Raw genomic sequence first — 25,384 nt, forward strand, 5'->3', positions numbered from 1 at the left:
TTTCGACACTGGCTACACCTGCTCTACATAGTTCGAAGGCACGATACCCACACGACCGTCTTTGACGACTTGGCACCATCTGCCGGTCCAAACAGAGGTTGGAAATAGAATGTCAGCATCAACACACTCTCAGCCTCGAATGACAAGCAATGACCACTTACCCGTCTGCGTAGCTCATGCCTGTGGCAGTCAACTCGATGGGCTCTCCCACAGAAATCGAGTGCTCGTCGTCTCCTTGGGCTGCATAGTCGTACAGCGCCTGGACAAACAGTCCGCATCCTTGTGCTGCCGCTGTGTCCGCTTCGGCACTGCTGTATCCAGTGCTTTGTTGAACAGCCGCTGTTGCCGCTGCGGAACCACCTTCAAAGTCGCAGTACGACGTGGGGACCAGGCCTTCTCTGCCAGCACCGGCGCGGACCTTGATCCACCCATTGCCGTCGACGTCGTCCTCGAGCAGCTCCACCTGTTCGCCCTCGGCGACGCTGAGCTCAAAGGGACTGGATGCTTCGAATGCAAACATGACACTGCCCGTGGGGCCTTGCGTGCTGCTGGCGCTCGTCTGAGGCTCCACTGCGGAGAGACGGCTAGAAGCGGCGGGAGCTCTGGCAGTGCTGGTGCTTCTGTCCAGCTTGCTGTCTGAGAGGACGGCACTGGAGCGGCTCGATCTGCTGAACGTCCCAGAGGCACGTGGAGAATCCGTGCCGCCAGCAGCGATGCCGCCTCCAGGGGCAGCTTTGCACTCAGCCGGCACCTTCATCTCGCACTTCTGGTGCACCGTATATCCGCACGGCTTGCACACCGAGCCTTGCTTGGACAGCCCCCAGATCTTGTCGCCGCAGAAATGGCAGGTGGTCGGAATGCCAAACGACGCCGGTTTGAATCGATGCGGCCTTGCCTGGCCCTGGTTCTCTCCGATGTTGGCGATGATCGTGTCTACTTCGGCCTCCAGATCGTACAGCTCGATCTCGAATCCGAACAGGGTGCGTGTAGCTTCAAAGAGATGGTCCATGACTTCGTCCGGATTGCCGAGGTCTTGCTGCTTCTCGTATGCGTCGCGCAGATTCTGCAGGCCGCCGACCTCTTTGGATTTGGCTTCGATCAGAGGCTTGAGTTCGGCGATGCGGCTTCTGCAGCGCAGCAGCCTGTTTTGCAGGAACGTGACGGCAGAGGGCTCAGTCGACATTTCGGACGTGTCAAAAAAGCCGATGCATGGCTCGAACGTCCATCCAGCAGGCTCTTGCCATCGTTGCCTGTTGTGCTCGGCAAAGAGGTTCTGATCTCGAGCCGGGTCGACGTTGGATGCTTTGGCTTCTAGATCGCGATGCTTCCGGGCCACGAGCTCGTAATGCGCAGCTACGGTGGACTGTGCCTTGGCGGTGGATGCTGCGAAACGACGGGTGGAGAGCGTCCAGAGCGACTGTAAGCTGTCCTGAACGGCAGGAAGATCGTGTCGGTAGAATCGCTGCTTGGCGCTGTTAGAGACGGCAATCTGGATGAGGTAGCTGTTTTTGCCATTCCACATGTCCAGCTCGGCAGACTGGAAAGCTTTGGCAGCGCGGTCTGCGTGACGGTCTCCCGCAGCAGCCTTTTCGCGTTTGAGGCGTTGCGAGTCGAGCTCACGGCAGAGCTCGTCGTACTTTGCTTTCGCCTTGTCCTTTTCCGAGTAGGTCCTTTCGCGATCCGAGAGGAGCTTGCCAGCGTACGCAGCGTGCTTCTTGCGAAGATCCTCGCGCGACCGTGTGCTAGCATTCATCTTGTTGGACAGATCGTCGAGCGTTGAAGCGAGATTGGTATGGTCTGCGGCCGAAGCATCGTGTGCCGAGTAGAGGTCTGTGATGTGCGTGGACAGCGTAGATTGAGCGTGCTTCCATTCAACGGTGGGAGTTGGACCGACCGAGATATCCTGATCGCGTTTGACCTTCTTGTCGCGATACTTGCGGACGAGCGATTGAACTTTGGCGGCGTAGTCTCGTTCCAGCGCGGCCCGCTCTGCAAGGAAGGAGGCGACATCGCTTTCGAGGGAGAGCTGAGCCGAAAGAGTCGCCGCGATGGTTGGCAGCTGGTCTGGTAGTTCGTGGCCGAACTGAACAGCTGTTTCGCTCATGACGCTCAGCGCGCCTTCCGACAATGGCGACGGCGAGGCTGAGACGCTTGAACGTGGTTGAAGCGTGTGGTTGCTGAAGGGATCACAACGACCAACAGATCCAGGCGGCGAATCCGATCAAGAAGACAAACCAAGTGTTGATTGTTGCCTCGCTTGTGCAAAGTCAGTCTTGTTAGAGAGTTTGTGACTTTCGGAAAGGAAGCGAGCTCAGTTCACCGGAACACAGCCAAAGTGGAGGCTGTGACCGTCCGTGCGGTGAGTACGTTCCGCGAGCTCAGACGACATCACGCAAAAAAACGCTGGTGGCTCTGAACTCCGCTGTTGCAAGTTGTTAGTTGATAATTTCTTGAGCTACACTTGCTGCCGTGAATCGCTGAATACAGCACAACAGCCACTCAATCGCATTCCGAGGTACCGACATACTCTCCTTCGATCACTTCAGCGAGTTGATTCGACGAACGTGCTAGCAAACACAATGACGGGCAAGAGATGATGGTATGAGGGCCAGTGAGACGCGAGGGAAAGATAGCAAGGCTGGAGAGGTGGTTTACTACTAGCTGAAGAAGCTGCTACGCCGCGCTCACAGTCTCCTTGTTCTCAGCAGAAGGCGAGGTGGCCATGGGATCTTGCTGGGAAGGATGCTCAGGCAGCCTTGCGCTACCCTCGAGACCCCTGCGTTCCACCAAAAGCCTCTTTACCAGTCGCGTCGCTTCGATGATCCAAAACACGGCGTAGAGGCCAACCTGCACACCGACATCGATCATCTCGTCGCTCAGCAGATATTCAGTGCCTTTGCGGTCTTCAATGCCGGTAAGCTTGCCTTGGCCACCCAGCGCCACGGAGGTGAAGGTGAGCAGCATGGTCCAGAACAGCATGATCGTCAAGCTCACCGCCGACGTCGCCGGAGTGCGGACGTGCATGAGAACCAACACGATCAGAATGCCGGCCAGATTGAAGGGCAGCAGGCCGACGCCTCGATTGGCCAGTGCCAGTCTCACGATCTGCAAAATGTCTGTTAGCAGCAAAACGAAGCGAGTGTCAGCAAGCTGGCCACAGTATCGAGAGAACAAGGTAGCATGGATCAAGACTCACTCATCAACAGCGCTGCAACCACAAGCAGCATGTAAAGAACGTCCAGACCGACGCGCCAGACCGGATGTCTTCCGCTAAACTTGGTTTCGTTTCGGTATGCGCTCGGTCGATAATGTACCAGCCTCGAAGTCGTGTTGGTACTTGATCGTTTGCGTTTCAATGTCAGAGTCAGCAAGGGCAGCAGCACCAGCAGCAGCACCCATGTTGCGAGCGGCTCCAGCACGACATCGTTGAAGCACGTCGTTGTGATGCCTCGAAAGTCGGTCGAAGCGAATCCGTATCGGTTGTCGTAACGCAGTCCACAAAGGTCCCGGTGCACCTTTGGCGGGTCTTGGTTCATTGCGGAGTTGGTGTTTCCCATCTTGACGAAGGAAGGAGGAGGCTTGCGTGCTATGCAACGTAGTTGTTTATGAGCGGGGCCTGGATGATGGAGGTATGTGACTGCGAAGGGTTGCTTGCCACCCCCTAGGGCAACAAAGAAGGGGGATCGACCCATCAGACGGCTTTGTCCCGCTGAACATGTCGGAGAATACTGTGGAGCTGCATCACAGGTCGCGGAGCACCAAACATGGACTTACCAAACCGCCTGTTCGGTTGAAAGCAGGAAGCAGCGTACTGTGTTGCAGATCCCTCTGCCGGCGTTTGGACCCTCAAACGGCAGACGCCTTGCAGCATTCCAACATCCTGTCCTCGGAGCGAAGAATTTCATGCCGCGTTTCAGTGCGCAACCACAAGCAAAAGCCACGAGAAGCAGCCTCTCCCAGAAAATAGGATTCCCGCTCCATTTTGGCTTGTGCACAAGAATGGCATGATTCGCATCCTCAGTCCATCCAACGAGACAGACACACTCGGCAGTACTTGCTACGGGAAAAGCTCGCCTACCTTGCTCCTGCCGTTGGTTCTAGCCGACTCTTTACCCGACTTCGCTTATTGCCATATCTCCCTTTCGCACATACCTAGAGCCGGCCTGTCTTGCGATTCGGCAGCAGCAAAACGAGGCTCTAACAACCAGGTGGAAAACAAAAGTTGAAGTGTTAGACCTAGCTGGACTCTTGCCACCAACTCTCTTCCTCGGAAGTCGGATTGTTCGAGCTGACGAGAAGAAGACGAAACAGAAAGCTTTCCACCTTGCACACGGACCACACTTGTTCTATATACACCGTGATCGACGCACAGAAGTACAATGTCGGGTTCCGTCTCAAGAGCGGCTCGCGCCGACCTCAAATCGGGTAAGCTCACTCTTGAGCATTTCCTTATGCGAGGGCGTACGCTTTCGCTCTACCGCAAGTACCTTCGCGCGACTCGGGACATTCCCAATCCACTGGCACGCTGGGAGACGATCCAGTTCTTCCGTGACGACGTCCACCGCTTCCGCCATGAGACCGATCTGGAACGCATCAAGGATCTCCTGATACAAGGCAATCGCTTCCTCAAACAGATGCAGGGCCAAATGACCTTGGCTGGCGCTTCGGCCGACGGCAGCACCAACAAACTTCGCGGCACACGGCAGCTCAGCTCTCAATAAAAACCCGTCAATGCTTGCACACCGAGGTTGCACAGTCGCAGCATGGGCTCTGCGGAGTGGAGGTAACTTTTTTAATAAGCACTATGACTGTCTGCGGTCTATACGATATCAAAGAGTGCAAGACGCTCACGCCTCCTCGTGCGCCTTGCTAGCTTGCTTCTTGGCCGCCTTGGCTTGCTCAGCCCGCTCCTTACCGATCTTGTTAAGGTTCAACCACTTGATCAGGAAGAACGGTACGATCATCGCCACCGTCAGCGCCACCACAAGGTACCACACATTGCGCAGTGCAGCGGTGAAAGCTCCGATTGTTTCGCGCAGCACTTGCTCGCCCATGCTTTCGGCAGCACGTCGGATCTCGGCAACTCCGGCTTGTGCCAATTGCGCAGCTCGATCTTTGAGCTCTGGGATCTGCTCGAGCCCCTTGACGAGACGGGAGGAGAGCAGGTTCTCTGCCGCCGCGACAAACACGGCGCTGCCCATCTCGCGCGCAAAGAAGATAGCACCAATTCCGAGCGGCACGTCCGGCGTTGGAAGCACGGCCTGTACAGCAAGCGAAGCACCCGTCATACCCACGCCCATGCCAAGGCCGTACAGCACCTGATATCCGGCCCACTGCGCCTTGGGCGAGGTCGAAGTCCAGGTCGTGATGAGCCCAGCACCGATCGAGCCAATGACGGGCGGCAGGATCATGGGAGGAGCGTAGTGGCCTGTCTTCTTGACGATCACTCCGGCGATGATGTTGGCACCGCAAAAAGGTACGATGGAAGCGAGCGTGCTGTAGCTGCTCCTGATGGGCGTCTGGCCTTTGACCACCTGGAACCAGATGGGTACGTAGTAGAAGAGCACCGTCATGGACGCGGCAAGGAACCACATGTACCAGAACGATCCAAGTACGGACCTCTCGACGAACACTTTGGGCGGCAGCAGAGCGCGGTCCTTCATGTAGATTTGCCATGCGATGAAGGCAAGCAGAGCGACGGCGAACACCACCAGCAGGGCAATGACGCGAGGCGTGTTCCACGAATTCAGGCTGTCCGCTGACGATGCCTGACCACCGAACTGCAGGGCAAGAATCAGGGAGACGATGCTGCCAAGCACGAGGATGACACCGACGGGATCGAGCTGTCGAACCTGCTGCAAGAACGGTGGCGTGGTCTTGCCCTTGTCGGCGGTCTTTTTTCCATCGAGGAAGAAGATGACAGGAAGGACAGCAACGACAGCAAAGGGCAAATTGATGTAAAAGCACCATCGCCACGAGACCCGTTGCGTAAAAGCGCCGCCAAGCAAAGGACCCAGCGCGGATGCGATGCCAAACACAGCGCCAAAACTCGCTTGTGCAGCGGCTCGCTTTTCGAGTGGAACAACGGCCATCAAAATTGAGATGGCGCCGTTCATGATGCCGGCACCTCCAGCGCCTGCAACCGCCCTTCCAACGATGAAGCCCTTGGAGCTGGGAGCAGCACCGCAGACAGCGGAACCGACCTCAAAGATGAGTACGGCGATCAGGAACGTGGGTTTGACCGGGTTGGCCTTGTAGATGCGACCCCACACGAGTTGGAATGCAGCCGTGGTTGCCATGTAAGCGGAACCGTACCAGCCAACGTCGTTGAGCGAATGGAATTCGTTCGAGATGGACGGCAGTGCGACACCGATGATGGTCTTGTCCAAAGCTGAGAGCACAGGAAGAATACAGTGAGCCTTGGATACTTGTTGAGATCGTGGAAACAGCGCTTAGCACAACTTTACTCACCTACAAGGAACATGAGCGTGCCCGTCATGATGAGGATGAGCAATACCCTCAGCTTTGTGAGCTCCTCATCGGCCGGCGCGGTGGCTCCGCCGGACGAGGGAGTGGAAATTGGATCCTTGTCATCAGCACTACTCGAGATCGAAGACTTGCGGTCTGCGGCCAGGAGGGTCTTCTGTTTGGGTTCAAGAGTCGACATGGTCGGTGACGGAGATGGGGACGAGGATGCGGACGAGGACGAGGATGAGGACAAGAATGGACCGACTCGAAGTCCAGGAGATGGCTTGCTTTATAGGCGTTCTGTGTCGTCCCACACCATCATGCTCGAAGGAAGCTGAGCCCTCGAAGGGCAGCATTGCATCGCAGGAGTCACACACACACACCCGGTCTCGGAAGAGCAACACATTCACTAACCTGCGGCGTGTAGCAAAGAAGATCAGATGGAACTCAGCATGTCCGGCGGTCCGTGGGATCAGTTTGATCCCGAAGACGCAGGTAAAGCGCACCTTCGGACGTTGGACCAACCCGCTGTCAAAACATGTTGGGCGTACTGTACTGTACAGTACAGTACTGTTTTTCGCTTCGCACGCGACACGTGTTGTAAAGCTTCGTGAGCGGCGGGTGGGAGCAGAGCTTTGTCGATTTCACTTCCGCGGGAAACTCGATTTTGGCGGGTTCCTGGGGCTCGGTGCAGGTTTTCGACAAGGCATTGTGCATCGGACGCTAGTACAATCCGATTTTGTCAGGGTCTGCTGCCTAAAATTGGCACAATGCTGATTTCGGACAAATCTATTTTGGCTCCATCCCGCAGCCACGGCGAGTGCTATCGATGCACACCACACCCATCACTCAGCTCAAAGTCTCGATCTGCATTCATGCTCAATCGTCATCACAAGCAGGCCCACGAACGAGGCGACTGAAGAAAGGATGGGCAAAAACGCTTGACCGGGTTGCAATACTGCAAGTTCCAGTACTGCAGCTTCCTCTAGGCATCCATCCCCGCAGGTCCTTCTTGTTCCGATCTCTGCTACCACCATACACCTGACGAGGCGTTTTCTTTCCAGGTTTCTTCCACACGATGGCGACAAGAAGCATACCATCCGGGTCCTCGACCCCAGGACGAAGGGCTCATGAAGAAACACAGAGCGATGCCTCAAGACACACAGACCAACGACTTTCTTGCGAGGAATGTCAAAAACGAAAGAGCAAGTGCGACAAGCAAGTGCCTTGCTCCATGTGCAAGCAGCGCGGCATCGTTTGTACTCCGGCTTTCCTTGATCCACAGAAGCCAAGGAAAAAGCGATTCCCCGAACGCGAACTTCTCGACCGCATTCGAAGATACGAGGAGCTCTTGACCACCCTCGGCATTGATATGCACCAAAGTGTATCTGAACTCGCCGACATCTCGAGCGCATCATCTTCGCGAAACGTCGGCACCTCCAGGTCAAGCAAGCGCTCCAGGCTCTCATCCGCCGACTCGACCGCCTCCGCAAATTCCCACCAAGCTACGTTCACGACACGTCGACCAGGTCTATCGACAAAGGATGCTCCTCCAACACCGCCGCATACGGTCACCATTGATTCTGACATTGGCGATCTCGAGTCCATCCTCGAGTCGGTCCCTCTGCTGCAGTCCCGCTCCTGTCGCACCCCACAGCTCTCCGACCCTGGCCCTCCGTCTTCGCAGACCAACTCGTCCGCGCCCGCTTTTGACGATGTCTTCGTACCCGCCGGCCACGCCCACTATGCTCCCTTGAACGAGGTCGCAGTTTCGTCGACTCTTGTAATTCACAAGCATCTCGACCTCATGTTCCCGGATGATGGCTCCAAATACTTCAATCTCGACGATCACTGTCCTGGCGAGCCGCTTCGTCACCCCGATCCAAGTCTCATGTTCCGTTTACTTCACCTCTACGAGCAGAACGTTCATCCATTGATCAAGGTGGTCCATCTGCCTTCCGTCCGGGAGCGCTTCTGCGACGTCTCGGCGGATCCCAGCTCCGCCAATGCTCACGACAATGCGCTTATGTTTGCCATCTATACCATCACCGTCAACACGCTCACTGGGGACGAGTCTGCTCGGCTCTTCCCCAACACTCACTGCAGGGACGTCTGGGAAAACTTTCGACGCAATACGCAAACTGCGCTGTGTAGGGTCGAGCTCTGGCGATCGTCTCACATTGTCGCGATTCAAGCCTACCTATTGTACCTGTTGACACTCAACAAGGACGTTGATCCGCGCGCATTTGGGATTTGCTCCGGCAACGTGGGCAGGATGGTGCAGCGGCTGCTATCGTTGCACAACAAACGTACCACGCTCGCCTCGGCACCGACCAAGGCCGTCAATCAAGAAATGGGCACCCGGCTGTGGTGGGAGATCCTGGTGTGCGATCTGCGCGCATGTGAAAAGTCGGGCATCGCCTTCAACCCCACGCTCGCCACTGCCACGACTGTCTTGCCGCGCAATGCACCGGACTCGGACCTGGAGCAGCTAGCTAGATCAGCAGTGCCTGTTCCGAGCGCAGCGCTGGATGTTCCCAACAGCGAATGCCTGTTTCTTCTGCTTCGCTGTGAAATCGCACAGTTCCAACTTCATCCGCCGTGGTCGCGGCAGCACCCTGAACACCATCTAAGCAGCCATCTCTTCCGCTCCACTGCCGCCTACAAACGGCTCTGGGACTCGAACGGCCGGCGTTCCGATCCATCCAGCCTGACCTGGCGCCTGGCAGCGGTGGATGCCTTCGACATGTACATTGTCAAGCGCTACTTTGACCGCCCCGAGACGGCCACCAGCATCTTGATGCAATACGCCCAACACCACGCTCACATGTGGGTCAAGAAGATCCGGCTGTTCGTGCATCTCAACCAGCGAAGTGTCGAGCACGATGCCGAGGTGATCCGGATCTGTACGGTTCATGTGCAGGAGACGGCCAAGCTGATCGGCGACGACCGATTTGTGCGCTTCCAGTGGTATACGTATCAGCAGCTGCCCTTCTTTTCGTTTGTGATCCTCTTGGATCTGCTACGGCGGCACACGACAGGAAAGCTGGTCGATCAGGCCTGGACGGCGATTGCGAGCAGCTCGGTCATCTGGCGACCGGACATCGCCACCGTCAGGTTAAGCAAAATTGAAAGTCTCGCTGCTGGCGTTTCGGGCGACACAAGGTCGTCAAGTAGCAAATCGATGCCCAATGGCGGCACGCCGAACATTTACGCTGACCAGGACCGCAGAAAACTGCAGGTTCGCAGCACGATGCTGGCAGCACTCATGGTGGCAGCGTGGGAGAAGCGTGCCCAGGCACTCGCTGCTGCATCCGCAGCCGAGTCGGCCGACGTTATAGAGGAACCAGCCATCGTAAGCGCCATGCGCAGCGCGGCAGCGATGATCTTCCAGCCGGCCCCTGGGGCTGATGGCACAGAACCCGACTCACAGGGACCCTCGGGAACGGCTGCAGCGGGCGGCGGCGGCGGCGGCGGCGCTGATCGGCGCTCAGCCCACCATGTCGGCGCGAACAATAGCCACCCGCTTGACGGTCAGTGGACGGGTGGTGCAACGGACCCAACTGCTTTCACTGCTTTCCTCGACCCGTCGTTGGGAACATCATCTGCAACGGCGTTCGACGACATGCTGCACCTCAACTCTCTGCTGCAGTCGAGCGTGGATCTGGACTGGAGCAGCTGGTTCAATCCGAGTTGGGCGTCGACGCCGGGCTCGATCGGTCAGATGGCGTCGCCTGCCAACTTCTTGCCGCCGCTGTGAGCGGGCGCAGTGCGCACGAGATGCATCGCTCTCACGAGCTTTAGAGCATATACCCCTCTTCCATTTGTTCGCGTAAGTCACAAAACTGAAGATTGCAGGTTTGGTGAATGATACATGTACACTTGTTGTCTGGTTTCTGATGCTCTAAGTGCCGATGGAGTAGACGATGTAGAGCACGTAGCCGGTAGTGACAAAGGCAACGAGGAGCGAGCAGCCTGCAAGCGTCCAGTTCCTGATTGGTTTGCGCAGCGCGTGGGTCCTCTCTGCGTCGGTCTCGGTCTGCGCCTTGTCGCGCAGCTCTCGCTCATTGAGCCTGAGCACACCGCCAAAGTACCTGCGATCGATCACATGGTAGAGCAGGCCGTAGACGACATCGACCGACTTGAGCGCGATGAGCAGCGAGAAGGCGTTGCGGAACTGCGACGTGCCGCGCGGGGTGAGGTCCTGGATCGCTCCGAATGCGACGTCCATGGTGACCGAGCCGGCCGAGTTGAAGCACTTCCAGATGCCGAAGGCGGTGCCGATCGAGGCCTGATTGGGAACCAGCAGCGGGATGGAGGCGATGAAGGGCAGCGCGTTGAACGAGAGTGCGACACTGCCGAGAACGACGGGCAGGTACACGTTGACCCGGCTGAACGCGAGCAGTGCAAACACGACCACCCACAGCGCCGCACACCCCGAGACGTAGTACATGCGCCGGCCGAACAGGTCAAACATGAGGCCCAACAGCGGCGTCAGCACAATCGGAGGGATCTGCCCCACCGACGACGCATACCCGGCGCGCAGCTTGGACTTGCCCCACGTGATCTGCACCACCTCGGCCAGGTTGGATGTATACGCACCCACCGTCCCGGACTGCAGCACTTGCGTCATGGTCACCAGCCAGAACGCGGCCGGAATCGCACCTACGCTTAGCGTCAGCAGCTGCCAGTGACGCAGCGAAAAGGGCCGCAGGATACGTTTCTGCCCGTGCTTCTCGTCGGACGAGGAGCTCGAAGACGACGCGAGCGCCGCCTGTGCTGCGAGCTGTCGTCCCGTTACCACGCGCATCTGCTGAGGCAGCGCACGTTCGTACACAACGTACGCCAAGTTTAGCCCGAGCGTAACCGCACACAGAATCGCAGAGAGCCAAAAGGACCAGTACCACTTGCCCGTCGATTCCGCCACGGGCACCGAGCTCATCGAACCCATAATGTTGAACACCCGACCCATGGCGATATCCAGGCCATACACGAACCCCAGCCAGCCAGCACTGGAAAGCGCCGCGCCTCGGTTCCACTTCCGCTTCCGCACCTTGTCCTCCCCATCCTGACCCTGCTTCGGGGCCGCAGAAAGAGAGGTGGAATCCCTGCACCAGTGCGTGTAGAGCTTCGACTGGCTCGTCTCGATCGTAGTGCTGCCAAAGCCAAAGATGATCTGCCCCGCCAAGATGGTCGCAAAGCTGCGTCGCTGCCCGCCTACCGCGCGAACAATGACGCCGATCAGCACCGCGCTCGACGAGAGCACAGACGTGATGCTAGGCCCGTAGTAGTCGATCATGATGCCCGAAAACAGCGGGAGCACGCCGTTGATCAGCTGGTCCGCCGACGAGATGGCGCCGTAGCGTGCGTTGGTCACCGACTTGATTTCCTTCTTGATCGTCGATTTGAGTGGGCCGAGCGAAGATTGCGCAAAGTTGCTGCCGAGCGTCAGGAAGAGCACCATGAGCAGCGCCGGAAGACGGTGCTTCCAGGTCGCCCCTACCGCGCCTGCTTGGGCGTCTGCGATCCAGACATCTTCATCATCGTGGTTCGTGAGATGAGGTACTGCAGCGATGGGTGCGACGAGGCTGTTGAGCTTCAGGTCACCTTCTTCAGCATCACTGGCGGTGTGCAAAGACTTGGTTTCGACAGCATCGGCGAGGTCGTTGTGGTCAGATGTCGAGGCGGACGCCTCGTGGACCGGATTGCGTGACTCAGGCTGCGACATGTCGAGGTAGTCGAGGTTGCTTTCGCTAGCAAAGATGGAAGCAAGATTGAACAGAGGAGGGACAGAAGCAAACGAGAAGTCTGGCCTATATACGCCAGTCCGACAGCCAGAGCCAAAGGGGCAATGCACCGCGGCCAGCAGCGAGAGCAAAATCTTTTGCACCTTCGAGTCTGGCCGAAACAAAGGAAGGCCAGGTCAGGGCCAGGAACAGTGGTGCGATGCGATGCGTCAGGTACCGCTCGACATGTGGACAGCCAGCCACGCGCGCCGCCCAATCAGATAAGATGTGCAGTCGGAATCGAACGACTCTCTCTATCCATGCCGCGCGCGAAGAAATTTTCTCACTTTCCTCCCGGCCCCAGCCGTAAGAGTGGGCGGAGCATGTGCCAAGGACCGGCGGAGCGACAATAGGCCCTCGGTGCGATGCACCATCTCGCGGGTCTGGAACGCGCGCCCTGGGTATCAGATGTCGAGCCATTCAGACCATCCGCCGAGTTTGTGCCGATTGTCCAGCATGTTTCATCGCTGCATGGCTGCATACAAAAGGGCTTGGCGCCGGCCAACTTTCTCATAAGTTAACCTACCGGCGAGGTCAAGCCGAGTCATCCACCGTCTTTCTCACAACTCTGTTGGCCGGGACACATGACACTGAAGCAAAGTAGGCTCACAGGCGACATTCCGAGACTAGCGCATCCTAATTCCAGGTATCGCGAACATGGCAAGTCTACAAAGAAAATTTGGTGCAGATCTACCAATTGAAGCAGTCTTCCACCAAAGCTGCGTCGACACCCTTCTTAAGCAGCGACACAACTTCAGCCCGTACCGAGTCGCACATGCGCGCCGGCCCACACGTTGCGAACACGATTCTCCCCAAATCTTCCTCCCGATCAGCTTGTTGGGTGATGTGTCGATGAACAGCTGCCAGCGTTGTCGGCCTGCCTCGAAAGCGGCGAATCTCGATCAAAGCGTTGCCTCTTGTCTCTGCTAGCACGTCTTTAGAGACGAACCGTCCGTCCGGATGCTCGTCTTTGCCGCTGGAAGCCCGGGTTGCCAGAAGGTACGACGATGGAGAATACTCGGACTGCAAGATGCTGTAGACGCTGTCCACGCTCGAATAGCTGCTTTTGCTGTAGAACGGATGCAACTGGTTCAACGAGACGCTGCTGCTGCTCGTGCTGCTGTCAAGGTGATATGTGCGGTACGGAGATCTCGACGGCAAGTCCGAGTATAGCGATCTAGGAGTGTTTGCGCCGTCATTCGCTGCCCTGTATGAACGACCGTCGAGGAAGAGCCCCTCTTCGGGCTTCTTGTGACGCTGCCCATGAACCTGCCAAGGTCGATCGACGGGTACGGAGCTGATGTCGTGCGTACTATACGTCGATGGTAGTGCCTGTTGCAGCTGTCTGGCGGATCTCTTGAAAGCTAGCGACGTTGAGCTCGGTGACAAGTCGTCAAGGCTCGATTGCGGTGCATCCAGAGTGATCTGCGAAATGTTTGTCTGCGAAATGTTGGGCGTAAACCTGTTGTGAAAGCGCGGTAGTTGCTGGTGGTGCAAGGAACTTCCTTTCGACAAGGTCGGCATGACGTCGAGTTCGTTATGTTGCCTGTACCCGATGCCGTCCCAGACTTGTGGCTTGGCGTGGCCGTGCTTCACAGAGCTCGCCGCCGAGGACTGTGCCGAGTTGACAAGTGTAGCCGAGGAAGAGGAAGACCGCTCCGTGGTCCAACCAGAGGTGGCGTTCCAAGTCGGTTCGAGCCTCGAAGGTAGTCTCCTCTTTTTCTCGTCTGTCAACAGCTCGGATAGTGTACTGCTGCTAGGCGATTCGGCTTTGGAGGTCACGTAAATATCGATCGAAAGTGCACATCGACTACCCCTCCGGTGTCGAAGCTCGTCCAGCACCTCTGACAAGCTATCACGCAGCACATCCAGGATCGACTCGTTGCGCACGAGCCAGACTAGCTTACAGCTCTCGAGACTGCGGAACTCGCCACGAGCCGCTTTGACCAGCAGCGGATAGCAGAAAGTGATAGCGATCCCGCCTGCAACGAGAACAGCGTGCTGTGCACCCTCCAACGAAGGGCTCCTACCGAATGGTCCGTCGATCACCACTCTGACACGCTTACCCTTTGTCCGCACCGCCTGGCGTAGGTATCCATCGCACGGTCTCCGCTCGTCGTTGATTGTCGTCAACGAGAGCTCCTGGCCAAGCTTGGAGAGCTTCTGGGTAACGCCAGTCTGGCGTTGAATGACGAGGTCGACGTAACCAAGGTCCGGGTTTCCGCTCTTACAGCGTCCAACGGCAAAGACGGAGAAGGGGTGATCGCCGACCCACTGCAGCTTGGGGATGGTGATGCGGACGTCGTCGCCGGCACCAATGCGAGCCACGCCTAGCACGGAATTGCTGCGAAGAGATTCGGCAACACTATGCTTGTCATCACTCTCGAGGTCAACGTAAGAGCTGGATGAGGATGGTGAAGAAGCAGGTGGCAGGCGAAGCCGTGAGATAGGGACCTGGATTCGAAGGCGTGTGTATGCACCGCCGCCGTACGACGTGAGCTCTGCCTTGCGGGTTGCGCCAGCTCCATCCGCATAACGCCACGACAGAGACATGATGATCCGCCCGAGGATTCGGATGATCCTGTCAAAGGCGTAGAAAGCAGCCGTCATTTCGATGACAAAGATTTGCAGTTCGAGCTGTGCGGGGGGGCGAGGAAGAAAGGGAGAAGGGGTCAGCTCAACTCAATCTCGCTTCCTCTAGTACAACGGTAGCGATGAGTAGAGAAACCCAAAGACTTACCCTGCCTTGGTGGAGCAGCTTGATGTGCAAATAGGTAAAGACGATCATGAGCACGGCCATGCTGATGTGAAGAAAGACAAACACCTCGTAGTGCTTGTTTCTCAGTGTCCTCAGCGACAAGAAAACGAGGCCAGAAAGCATGACGATGGCAGCGATGCCCCACTGAACAGCGGGGACCTTGAGGCCTTTGGAAACACCGGTGCCAAAATAGAAGATGAGAAAGTTGCCAAGAGTGTGAACGACGATGTGCAGATAGCACATTCTGGCGATCCAGCGGTGGAAGAGGATCATGGTGTTCATGGACAGCTGGCTAAGCAACGCAACTGGAGTCCTTTTGCTGGCGAGCAAAATCAACATGGGTAATTGGGCGATTCCCAACATAGCACAGCGGTTGGCCATGTGTCGTAGGATCTGGGAACGTCGGCTGACGAAATCTGTGCCGGTGAAGTAGGTGTTGTGGCCGACGTAGAGCGAATAGAAAGCGAAGAGGGGTACGATGTTGAATGTGACCATGGCAGCGAGGATGATGGCCTCGAGGCGGAGTGGCAAGTGCAAGGTGAGCCAGCTCAAGCGGCCTGTGCCGCAAGAGACAGTGTGTGAGTGCGTCTGGGATAGTAACGGATGCTCGGAAATGTGTCCCCGCCACCAGGTGGTTCGTTTCGCGATGGCACGATGAAGACGAGGGAGGAAGCGCTCGACGAACGCAGCCAGGCCAGAGGACAGGCATAGTGCGAGAAAGAGGCCCCAGATGAGGAAGCTGTTAGAAGAAAGCAATACAGCATCTTGGCATGGTATGGTCAGAGAAAAGCGACTGTATGCGGGTAAGTGGTTAGGGTGAAGACTCACGTAGCTACACAAGGTACTTTGTACGAGTTGTAGTAATAGTGTCGGAATGTTGCCCAGCCGTACTCTGTCTGATCTGGCGGCAGACTTGCGATGTGTTGCAATGCATACGAGTCAAGCACCCACGGTGGCCTGATCATGGTGGCGGTGCTGTTTTGCTGAGGAAAGAGGGATCAAGGGTGTATTCTATGCGGTGGTTGTATAGGTGCTGGTGCCAAGAACGTCTGCTTGTTCGCAAGAGCTTTGTTGGAACAGTCGAAGTTTTCGTAGTAAGTCGATGGAAGAAGTCAATGCGATGCTATGCTAAGGAATAGAAGGGGGTATCAGACTAATCGGGAGCTAAGGTGTGAAATGCTGTTCGAGATGGCGGTGGTAGTAGTCTTGATCTATGGAATAGAGAGCAAGGGTAAAGAGGGAAGGGGCGGCCGGAGTGGTGGATTAAGGAGCAAGTTGGAGGCAAGGGAAGGGCTCATTAAGAGGAGAGAAGGGACCGCCCGCCCGGAGAGGTCAACAGATGATTGCAATCGATTTGCTTCCGAGTCGGTAGCAGCTAAGCGCCCAAACATTGCTGTCTGCGGTTCCTGGCCTGACGTCAAGACACGACGGCTGGCTTTGTCTTGCATCTCTACTGTTCTGACAGAGCATTAAGCTGTCTAGGCACCAGCCCTGCAATGGGTCGAGATAGCCGTCTGTCGAGCCCATCTTGCATTCAGGGCGGTTCGGTTGGGTCAAGACGAAATCCAAGCGTCTCTCTGGCTTCGCAGCCGTGGTCGCTTATCGTGCAAAACTGTTCGAACAGAACAGATAGCGAGGGAGACCAAAGGCCAGGCCTTGAGGGGAACATAGGTCGATCGCAAAGTAGTGCATAGTCGAGGGCGTAGACAGAGTGACGACAGCGAGGTCCGAGCTTGCGGTGCCACAGTTAAAAATTTCAACCGAGAAACAGAATTTGCGCTTAATTTTAGAAAAAGAAAAGCCAAAATGAAAGCGGCAAAAGGTGGCAAAGCGCCCTGCTGCGCCTCGACATTGCCAGCAAACTCTGACTGAGCTCCTCGAATAGCAAGCAGGCCAGTGACAACAGCGGGTGTGATTGTGCAACCAGAATGCAAGAGAAGTGTGAAGCGGATCAATCGATTCAATCCCTTGGGAGAACGATGATGAAAGCGCCGGGAGCCGACCTCTACTTTGGCCAACCTCGTTGCTTGACCTCGAACCAACCGCACTGTATGCACGCATATAGTGGAACCTCAAGGGGTGTGGGCGTAGCTTAGTGCATCCAAACACATGGACTCGTTTCCGCCTCATTTGACCGAGCAGCCGATACGCAACCATCCGCCTTGATCACCGTCGATCACATTTCCGGACCTTGCTCGCGTACAAGCTACAGGGTGATAACGGTTAGCATGGGATCCCATCTCCTCGGAAAGGAACGCAGACGGCAACAAGGTCGCATCTTGTCGAGCCAAACACGGTTTGATTTGAGTGTGGCAACGCAGAGCGAGTTTCGTTCGGGTGTGAATGCGTGTGGATTGGGATGTGTTTGCCTGTGTCTCATGACTCGCAGTCAAGCTTGCACGGGCGTGGGCGTAGAGCATGTTGATAAGCCACGTGCACCAAAATTGCTGTAGCGCTGCAGTGTGAGAACGAAGAAGGATCTCTAAGACGGCTTTGGTGATCGACAAGAGGCTAGATTAGGCTGTCAAACACATGCAGGCTGCTCATCAAGTGCAAAGGTGGTGCGCCAGCCGAGTTGCAGCGCTTCGCTTCGCTTCAACTCTGTAGCCGGTCTCACCTTGGACCGTTTGTCGTTGTTTGACGTGCATGAACCGAGCAATTTCGGCCCTGTCAATCGGAATCCTCTTTCTGCTTAAGCGAACAACACGACCCGGAGGCGGCAATTCCTGACGCCAACGCCAACTTTACGACGCCAATGCCTCGCACACCCGTCAGACTCGGCTAGTTTCACATTAACCTCCCTCCACTCAACCATCGCTCTCCACGGACACGCAATCTTTCAAACGTTGCACTCCTGTACTGGATAATATTTAATTCTCGAATCATGCTTATCCGAATCTACACACTTTTTTTTGTGTTTGTTGATCTTGGCAAGGTTCTCCATCGATCGACGCTGTACAGTCCACGAACGCGAGGCCACTACGATCGCTCACCAGGTGAAGCAATCCTCGACCAGCTCGACCTGGACGCCTTTCTTGAGCAGACTCACCACCTCGTACCTGACGTCGTCGCACAAGCTTGGCGGTCCACAGAGACCCACAGTCAAGCCTCTGCTGTCTCGCAGCGACTGTTCCTCCATGTGGCCGAAAAGCGCATCCGCCAAGACCGCAGGTCGACCGCTGAAATGATCAACCTTGATCAAATCGCCGTCTTCCCCATCCGAGATCAAGCCGCCCTGTTCCTTGTCGTCGCTCGCTTGCGTCTCTTGCGTCATCATCGGTAGCTCAACCATCCCCTCTACCAGATTCTCGGAGGGCGTTGCGCTTTTGCCTAGTCGAGGGGTATCCAGAGGCGAGTCCTTCGAGTATGAGTCAGGCTCGGACAAACCAGTGTGAACGGATCCCCCGCTTGCTTTTCCGCTCTTCTGGTCGTATGACGTGACGTAGATGTCCATCGACAATTGGCAGCGCTTCGGTCCTTCGATGGCGTGCATTTCTCGCACGAGCTCATCAAAGGCATCCTGAAGAACCGCTAGCGTACCTGTTTACCCGAAGAGATAGGCGTGGTCAGCCATTTGTCCCATTTCAGAGTTCCTCGTTTTGAGTCAAATATCGAGCACTTACGTTGATGTCGAACAATCCAGATCAACTTGCAAGACTTCAGCCGCGAGGTAGCACCCGCCTTGACAGCCGCCACAAAGAGCGGCCAGCAGAACGTGATCGCGATACCACCGGCAACCAAGACCAAGTCCGTCGCTTGCTCTACGTCGGGCTTGATGCCGAATGGGCCCTCGATCATGACAGCGACTTTCGACCTTTCCCCGTCCGCACTCGCCAGCTCGACGTCGTTCGCTTTGTCGGCGTGATGCGCAAGTTTGCGCGTAAGCCCGGCCTCGGTCTTGATGAGTAGATCGATGTAGCCCTTGGTGGCATCGTCCGAATCTCTGCCAACAGAGAAAACAGTGAATGGGTGCTCGCCAACCCACTGCAGGCGTGGGATCGTGATGCGGATATCATCGCCACCTGCGATCCCCACCTTGCTTCCCTGTTGATCGCCAAATCGAAGCTTGCTCGATGGCACCGAGATCCGAAGTCGTGAGTATTCCTTGCCGTACGAGCGGATCTGAGCTGTGGCGCACTCGATCAATGCCGACTTTGGCTTTTCGGACATCGTCTTGGTCAGACGAGGCGAAGAGAAGGAAAGCCACACACGGTTGGCGAAGCGCACGAGACGATCGAAGCCCCATACTATCGCAGCGACCTCTGTCAGCACCTTGAATAGTTCGAACTATTTTGAAGAAAAAAAAAGAACACAGACAGGGATGAGAGGTGTATGATGGTCAGTCGAGCTGCAGTGTGCAAGTGCATGCCATAGACAGGTGCCACGTACTCTGGGAGACTGGATCAAGGCGAGGTGTAGGTAAGTGCCCAGAACAGCGAAGAAGGCCATGGCGATGTGCAGCATCACAAAGATCTGTACGACGGCCCAAGTGAAAAAGGATGCAAAAGAGTCAGCTTCTCTTTCCGCCTTCCAGGAGAAAACTTATCATCTATACTTCGTACTCACTTCGTACGAACGCTCCCGTAGCGCTCGAAGAGAAAAAAAGATGAGGCCGGACATCATGCTGAGACCGACGATACCCCATCGAATGTACGTCTCTTCGAGCACTTCTCCAAGTCGACCTCTTCGGACATAGCCGGCGGTATAAGCGCCCGCATGGATGGTGATGTGCAACCAGAACCACCTGGCTATCCATCGGTGATAAAGGATCAAGCTGTTCATGCTGAGTCCCGAGACGATGGCGACCGGTGTCCTCTTGCTAGCCATCAGAACAAGCAAAGGAAGCTGCGACACGCCAAGCACAGCCGTGCGATCAGCGAGGTGGCGACAGATCTGGTCGCGCTTCGGATGAGTGGTCGCTGCTGGAAAGAGCGTGTTGTGGTCCGAATAAAGGTCGTAGAAGGCGACGAGAGGGAGAAAGTTGATGAGAGACAGGATAAAAATCACGAGAGCTTCACCTCTCAACGGCAATTGAAGCGTGAGCCACTTGAGGAAGGGGAAGGCGACGACGGAGGCATGTTTGCGGCTGACTAGCGGATGCTCGAACACGTGCGCGCGAAGCAATCGCAATCGCTGCTTGCTCTTTGCGTGCAAGGAGGGAAAGCCCCATTTAAGCAAGTTGTTCAAGGCAGCAGCCAGGATCAAGACAAGGAACAAGCCGTAAATGGTGAAGCTGGACACATCAAGGCGAGCACGGACGTGGTCAGTACAGCAAATCAACCACTAAGGCAGAGAGAGGGACCATGTAGGGGTGGCAATCACTCACGCGCTATAGCAGGGAACCTTGAAGGAGTTGTAGTAAAAGTGACGGTACGATATATAACCGTATTCACGCTGGGCGGGAGGGAGCTTGTTAATGCGACCAAGGGTCTTTTGATCCAGCGCCCAAGGCTTTGCGATCATGATGACAGATGTTGCAAAGACGGAGCGTGGTGCTTGGCGGGCTTTCAGTGATCAGCTTTGCTTTGCAGGCGGCAGGGTCTTGAAAGCACCTCTGCTCACGGGAGTAAGAGTGAGAAGGGGGAGATCGGTTGGTGCGGGGATTGAGCTGCTCAGAGAGGGGGGGAGGGGGGGGGGGGGACAGGTGATGATCAGGTGGTTATATCTCGAACAAGGACTCGAGAGCGTTAGGAAGGAAGCTCGACTTGGACTGCAGAGGAGCCTCTAGTTCCAAAGTCTGAGGAACAAGACGTAGTTGTCGTCTTCACAGACGAACTCTACAGAGATTTGCGGGGCCGAAGAGTGGGATGACCCAGAGAGGGACATAGTGTATGTAGTCTCACCGCCTCGTGGAAAATTTTCATCTCTGTTGGAAGGAACGGGTTCTGCCACGAGCGCATCAAAGGCGAGCACTCCTGCACTAGCCTATCGGCTCAGGCTTACCGAGTCCAGAGCTCAAGAGCGTTCAAGCGACGAGCGAAGCTGGAAGCCTGTAACACTTCGGTATCGGGAACAGCCGAGTTCAGAGCTCAAGAAAGTTCAAGTGACGAGCCAAGCTGGAGGCCTGCAACACTTCGGTATCGGCAAGAGCCCCCGCTCTGTTCCGAAGGAATAAGTCCGTGGACAGTCTATGATGGAATAGTGAGAGCTGATTGGATTGAGCTTGGTTTCAGCACCTTGCAACCTGCAAAGCGGGATTGGGAGGGATGATGCAGGGGAGGAACCGACGGGCGAATAGGCTTTGAAGCTGTCTCTGAAACTCAAAGCGGCGGTACAAATCGGCACGGCCATTCATGCAGGTCTTTGCTGCCCGTCGATTTGCTCTTGCCTTATCTGATGAGAATCAGCAGACAAAGACGGTTACACGAACAGCGAGTTACAGTAGAACCTGCTCTGTGCCTGCTCAACCCGTCGAAATGCTGGCGGGGCGTCGAAGTGGTCCTTAGGCTGCTTATGGCGGTCAACCACTCGCACTTTCCAAAGAGCAAAGATAAAGGAATGGGCATGCGACGGTGAGGCCGTGCCGCAGGAGCAGAGGACATGTGTCACTTGCCACGTTGCGACCAACCGGAGGCAAGCTCGCTAATGCCAGCGCAAAGTGAAAACAGAGGAAAAAAGTCCCGGTGATCTTGCAGCCTCGTTGATACCAACGCCAATCAGATAGAAAGTCGCGGAAGGCTTGGCACCGGTCAACGAAAGAGCACGCACAGCACCGCAGCACCGCAGCGTCGCAAGTTTCGGGGTGGAGAACTCCGATGGTTTCAGAGGGCGCGCTAGCCACGGTTCGATGGTGTGCGCAGGGACGATGGCGCCGGAGCAAACTTTCGTGCAGATTTTAGCGTCGACTGTCGGTTAATGCAGCTCAATACAAAGGCGCATATTCGGATCCAACGCCAAATAGAAAGTATTTTCAAGTGAGTTATCTGATCCAGATCTGATAAAGCTGTCAGTCAGCTTGCGGCCTCTCTCCATTCGAGCTCCGACTCCTCGGCAGCTTCCAGCCTCTCGCTCGAACGGTACCGAGTAGTGCAGCACAGTGGCCTTCATGAATCGTACTAGCGTGGATTTGAGCAGCCCTTAGCGAGCAAAAATAGGTCTCAAGTCTCATCGGCGAGCATGTTGTCACCTTCACCGCTGACGAGCCGCATGCATGCTTGAACCTCAGAGGCAAGCTTTGCTGAGTTGCAGCGAACCGTTTTGGCCAACGCCAGCATCGGATCGCAAGTCCGCTTGCTTTCGATGCTTGCGGTTTGGCGAGGTCTTGTTTCACGTCGGTGGAAGCATCTTTCCGCAAAGCTACAGTTCTACACGTGCGCTTCGCATATCTTTGTCAAGAATCGAGCAGCTGGGACGGGGGGGAGATAAGAGCAGTCTTCCTCCACGGTGAAGCGAGCGAGGTGCTACAGGCGGTAAGTAGAAGACAAAGAACGATAATAAAACGGGTGCAAAGCAAGTTCGACCTCTACGCAAGAGGAACAGTGATCACTGTGGCCGAGTAAGCCGGCAGCGTCACTGTCAAAGACCCGTCTGAACCGAACGAAGTTCCCTGCGGCAGACCGTCAGCGGTCTGTGGAGACACCGCCTGAGGATTGCCGAGCGTGTTGGCCTGCTGAGCGTCGCTTCCCTTGATTTGCCAGCTCGTGGCGCTGCTAGCTGAAAGCTTGCTTCCATCGCCCACTTGCACCTTGACCGTCCTTGGGCTCGAGTTGGCATTGATCAGCTTGGCCACCAAGCTGCCCTCGCTGTTGGAGCCGAAGGAATGATAGATGTGCGACGACTTGGTCGGTGTCGACAAAACTGCATCGTGGATCTGTTTGATCGGATGGTTGCCCCAAGCATACTGAATCCAGTACGACGTCGACTTGACCATCTGGCCCGAGTTGAAGCTCAACAAGTCCGGAGTCCATTGCGTCATGCTTTTGCCCTCGTTCTGGAAGATGGGAGCGTAGGCCGCACTATAGTAGACGTCACCGTTGCGCTCAGCCGCTGCAAGGAAAGCCGCTTCAGCGAGAGCCCCAATCAGCGTTGGGTGTTGGAGACGACCGGGACCGCTATAGATGTCAGTGTCATTAGTGAGACCTGAGTTGATGACGGCAAATTCGAGCTCCCAGATGGGAACTGCCCGCGACGTAGAATCCATGCCTTCGGTAAAGTCGAACAGCTGGTCGGGCGTAGAGTACATGTGATCGTCCACCGCCTTGGCTCCCTCGACCCCGTCCTTGAGCGTCGAAGCGATAAGAGTCAACTGAGGAAACTCCTTGGCGATCGCATCGCGGAACGCAGCCCATCGATAAGCGCCGTACGTGTTGATAGCTGCCCCCAGCCAGTCTTCATTGCCGATCTCTACGTGCTCGAACGTGTAGGGCTGTGCACGTCCGTAAGCCTTTCGCAAGTCTGCCCAGCGGCCCGAGGTGTCGAGAAGGAAGTGAAGCTGGTCGAGCGCTGATTGGATGTATGGTCCAAGCTGATCCTTCGGCACCGCTTTTCCGTCGAGCGAATAACCAGCGTAGATACCAAGCACAGCTCGGGCTCCCCATTTTTCAGTGAGATCCATCAGTTCCATGAGACCAAGGCCCTCGGTATTCCAATCCGAGGTCCAGGTAGGCGTTCGGCCAGGACGCGTTTTGAGATCACCGACAGCGTTAGTCCAGTTGAACCAGGAGGGAATGTTGTTCCCTTCGAGATCATTGCCGCCCGGCAGCCTTACAAAGAGCGGCTTGATGTCGGCAAGTGCCTGAGCAAGGTCCTGTCGAGCCACCGTGTTCTCGAAGGTCGGGGGCATGAGCGATACCAAATTAAGCTGGAAGCCGTCCTTGCATGCGCCGGCAGTCCTGATGGCAAAGACGTTGTCGTTGCTGCTGGATACTTGCGAGGGTGTCAAGGTGCTTTCAAACTTCTGCCAGTCGCCGGAGAGCTTGAGTGGCATGATCTGCTTGCTGTACGTCTTGGAGTAGTCACTCGAGTACAGGCCGAATTCGACCGGCACCGTCGAAGGCTGGCCTGTAGGGGAACGAGCGTAGAAGCTTAGCTTGTGGGGCTGCGTGGTGACACTAATCCCCTCCCAACCAGGGTTAGAGATACCACACGATTGACTCTTGTCTCCGCCTACCACAGCGGATTGTGGTAGAGCGGGTGTTAGCGAGTTGTCGAGCGAAAGAGAGAGCTTAGTGGACGGACTGGTGGCGCTCCAGTGGAGCAGAGAGCCCTTTCCGAGCGCATTGTTGGTGTTGGCAGCGTTGTTTACATTGTCCTGGAAGGCACGGTTACGGATGATCTCGGCGTAGAGACCGCCGTCCGTTCCAGAGTTGATGTTGGTCTCGATAAAGGCACCTAGGCCGAAGTTGGACTTCCTTGAAGGTTTACCTGCGACCTTGTAGATGACAGCAGGTGAGGTTGCGTCGTCCGAGAAGGTAGCAGCGGGAGCAGCGCTGGAAACAGAAATGGAGCAGGCGCTAATGGTCAAGGCCACGGTGACCCATGACAAGCTGAGTGACTTCATTTTTGCTCGATACACGAGGTGAGACTAGCGGATGGAGGATGAACGACGGGCTCATTCCGGTTTTTCTGCTTCTTATAGACTTGTTGATGTAGCTCCACGGCTCCGAGTGCTCTCAGGGCTGTACTCAGACTGGCATTGCGGGGTAAGCAGTGTGGGGTTCAAGATTACTGGTTGACACTGGTCGGGTTGGTGGTACAAATGCGGGGTCGCCCGGATTTGCGGTTGGGCGGAGTGAGTGGAAAGAGACGATTCCCTAGATTGTCTTGGCGCAGAAGCACTGCTTAGTTGCCTCGATGCGCTACCCAATTGCTTTGATGCTGCCGTTGGAGCACAACAACACTCTGTGATCCACGTCGTGACAAATCGCCGAGATCAGAAGTAAGGGTTGCTGGTGCGAAGCTATTCGTATTGCGAAGTGAAGTACCTTGAACGGCTACGTACAGGGCCTCCCAAGAAGGTTGCTCGGGAATCTTGCCCTGGGAAAGAGGGACGACGCTGTTTGACCGGCGAACAAGACAAGAACAAGGAAGAAGGCCAACGTGGAGGCAAGAGGCGAGAAGCAGGTCTTGACGAAGCGGACGAACTTGTGCCGGTAGCCGAGCTACGTACAAGCTGGGCGTGTTTTGGACGAGGAGCCTGACCAAGCAAGACCTGATTGTGGTGGCGACCAGCACGAAACCCGTCCACGGCTTCGAAGTGTTCTCGCCAGAACTTTCTTGCTATTTTGACTGCCTAGCAGTGGAAGGAGAGCAAGTGCTTCGATGCCGCTCACCGGCCGCTGCCCTTTTCGGCGAGGTCCATCTAGGCGGTGAACAGCCGACGCTCGAAAGCGTAATTAATTCGTGCTCCTCGCTGTGCTCTGACAACATCTGC

The 25,384-nt window shown here is 56.1% G+C and overlaps 9 protein-coding genes across 9 annotated transcripts; 2 read left to right on the forward strand and 7 right to left on the reverse strand.

Moving 5' to 3' along the window:
• Positions 1-12: 12 nt before the first annotated feature.
• Positions 13-2,104, reverse strand: EX895_006364 (uncharacterized protein; the record flags this gene model as incomplete). Its single annotated transcript, XM_029886956.1, has 2 exons — positions 13-79; positions 162-2,104. The coding sequence occupies 2 exons, from the start codon at positions 2,102-2,104 to the stop codon at positions 13-15; spliced, it is 2,010 nt and encodes a 669-aa protein (XP_029737269.1).
• Positions 2,105-2,673: 569 nt separating this feature from the next.
• Positions 2,674-3,557, reverse strand: EX895_006365 (uncharacterized protein; the record flags this gene model as incomplete). Its single annotated transcript, XM_029886957.1, has 2 exons — positions 2,674-3,116; positions 3,197-3,557. 2 exons carry the CDS (start codon positions 3,555-3,557, stop codon positions 2,674-2,676), a joined length of 804 nt encoding a protein of 267 aa, XP_029737270.1.
• An 822-nt stretch (positions 3,558-4,379) lies between these two features.
• Positions 4,380-4,721, forward strand: EX895_006366 (uncharacterized protein; the record flags this gene model as incomplete). Its single annotated transcript, XM_029886958.1, has 1 exon — positions 4,380-4,721. One exon carries the CDS (start codon positions 4,380-4,382, stop codon positions 4,719-4,721), a length of 342 nt encoding a protein of 113 aa, XP_029737271.1.
• Positions 4,722-4,847: 126 nt separating this feature from the next.
• Positions 4,848-6,667, reverse strand: EX895_006367 (uncharacterized protein; the record flags this gene model as incomplete). The annotated part of the gene is made up of 2 exons (XM_029886959.1): positions 4,848-6,391; positions 6,472-6,667. The coding sequence occupies 2 exons, from the start codon at positions 6,665-6,667 to the stop codon at positions 4,848-4,850; spliced, it is 1,740 nt and encodes a 579-aa protein (XP_029737272.1).
• Positions 6,668-7,840: 1,173 nt separating this feature from the next.
• On the forward strand, positions 7,841-10,228 carry EX895_006368 (uncharacterized protein; the record flags this gene model as incomplete). The annotated part of the gene is made up of 1 exon (XM_029886960.1): positions 7,841-10,228. One exon carries the CDS (start codon positions 7,841-7,843, stop codon positions 10,226-10,228), a length of 2,388 nt encoding a protein of 795 aa, XP_029737273.1.
• A 144-nt stretch (positions 10,229-10,372) lies between these two features.
• Positions 10,373-12,196, reverse strand: EX895_006369 (uncharacterized protein; the record flags this gene model as incomplete). The annotated part of the gene is made up of 1 exon (XM_029886961.1): positions 10,373-12,196. One exon carries the CDS (start codon positions 12,194-12,196, stop codon positions 10,373-10,375), a length of 1,824 nt encoding a protein of 607 aa, XP_029737274.1.
• A 748-nt stretch (positions 12,197-12,944) lies between these two features.
• EX895_006370 (uncharacterized protein) lies at positions 12,945-15,977 on the reverse strand (the record flags this gene model as incomplete). Its single annotated transcript, XM_029886962.1, has 3 exons — positions 12,945-14,891; positions 14,995-15,751; positions 15,841-15,977. 3 exons carry the CDS (start codon positions 15,975-15,977, stop codon positions 12,945-12,947), a joined length of 2,841 nt encoding a protein of 946 aa, XP_029737275.1.
• A 2,024-nt stretch (positions 15,978-18,001) lies between these two features.
• EX895_006371 (uncharacterized protein) lies at positions 18,002-20,475 on the reverse strand (the record flags this gene model as incomplete). Its single annotated transcript, XM_029886963.1, has 5 exons — positions 18,002-18,552; positions 18,636-19,299; positions 19,402-19,485; positions 19,579-20,245; positions 20,339-20,475. The coding sequence occupies 5 exons, from the start codon at positions 20,473-20,475 to the stop codon at positions 18,002-18,004; spliced, it is 2,103 nt and encodes a 700-aa protein (XP_029737276.1).
• Positions 20,476-22,474: 1,999 nt separating this feature from the next.
• Positions 22,475-24,511, reverse strand: EX895_006372 (uncharacterized protein; the record flags this gene model as incomplete). The annotated part of the gene is made up of 1 exon (XM_029886964.1): positions 22,475-24,511. The coding sequence occupies one exon, from the start codon at positions 24,509-24,511 to the stop codon at positions 22,475-22,477; it is 2,037 nt and encodes a 678-aa protein (XP_029737277.1).
• Between the last annotated feature and the right edge of the window lie 873 nt (positions 24,512-25,384).

This window comes from Sporisorium graminicola, chromosome SGRAM_8 (genome assembly GCF_005498985.1).
Source record: "Sporisorium graminicola strain CBS 10092 chromosome SGRAM_8, whole genome shotgun sequence".
NCBI lineage: Eukaryota > Fungi > Basidiomycota > Ustilaginomycetes > Ustilaginales > Ustilaginaceae > Sporisorium > Sporisorium graminicola.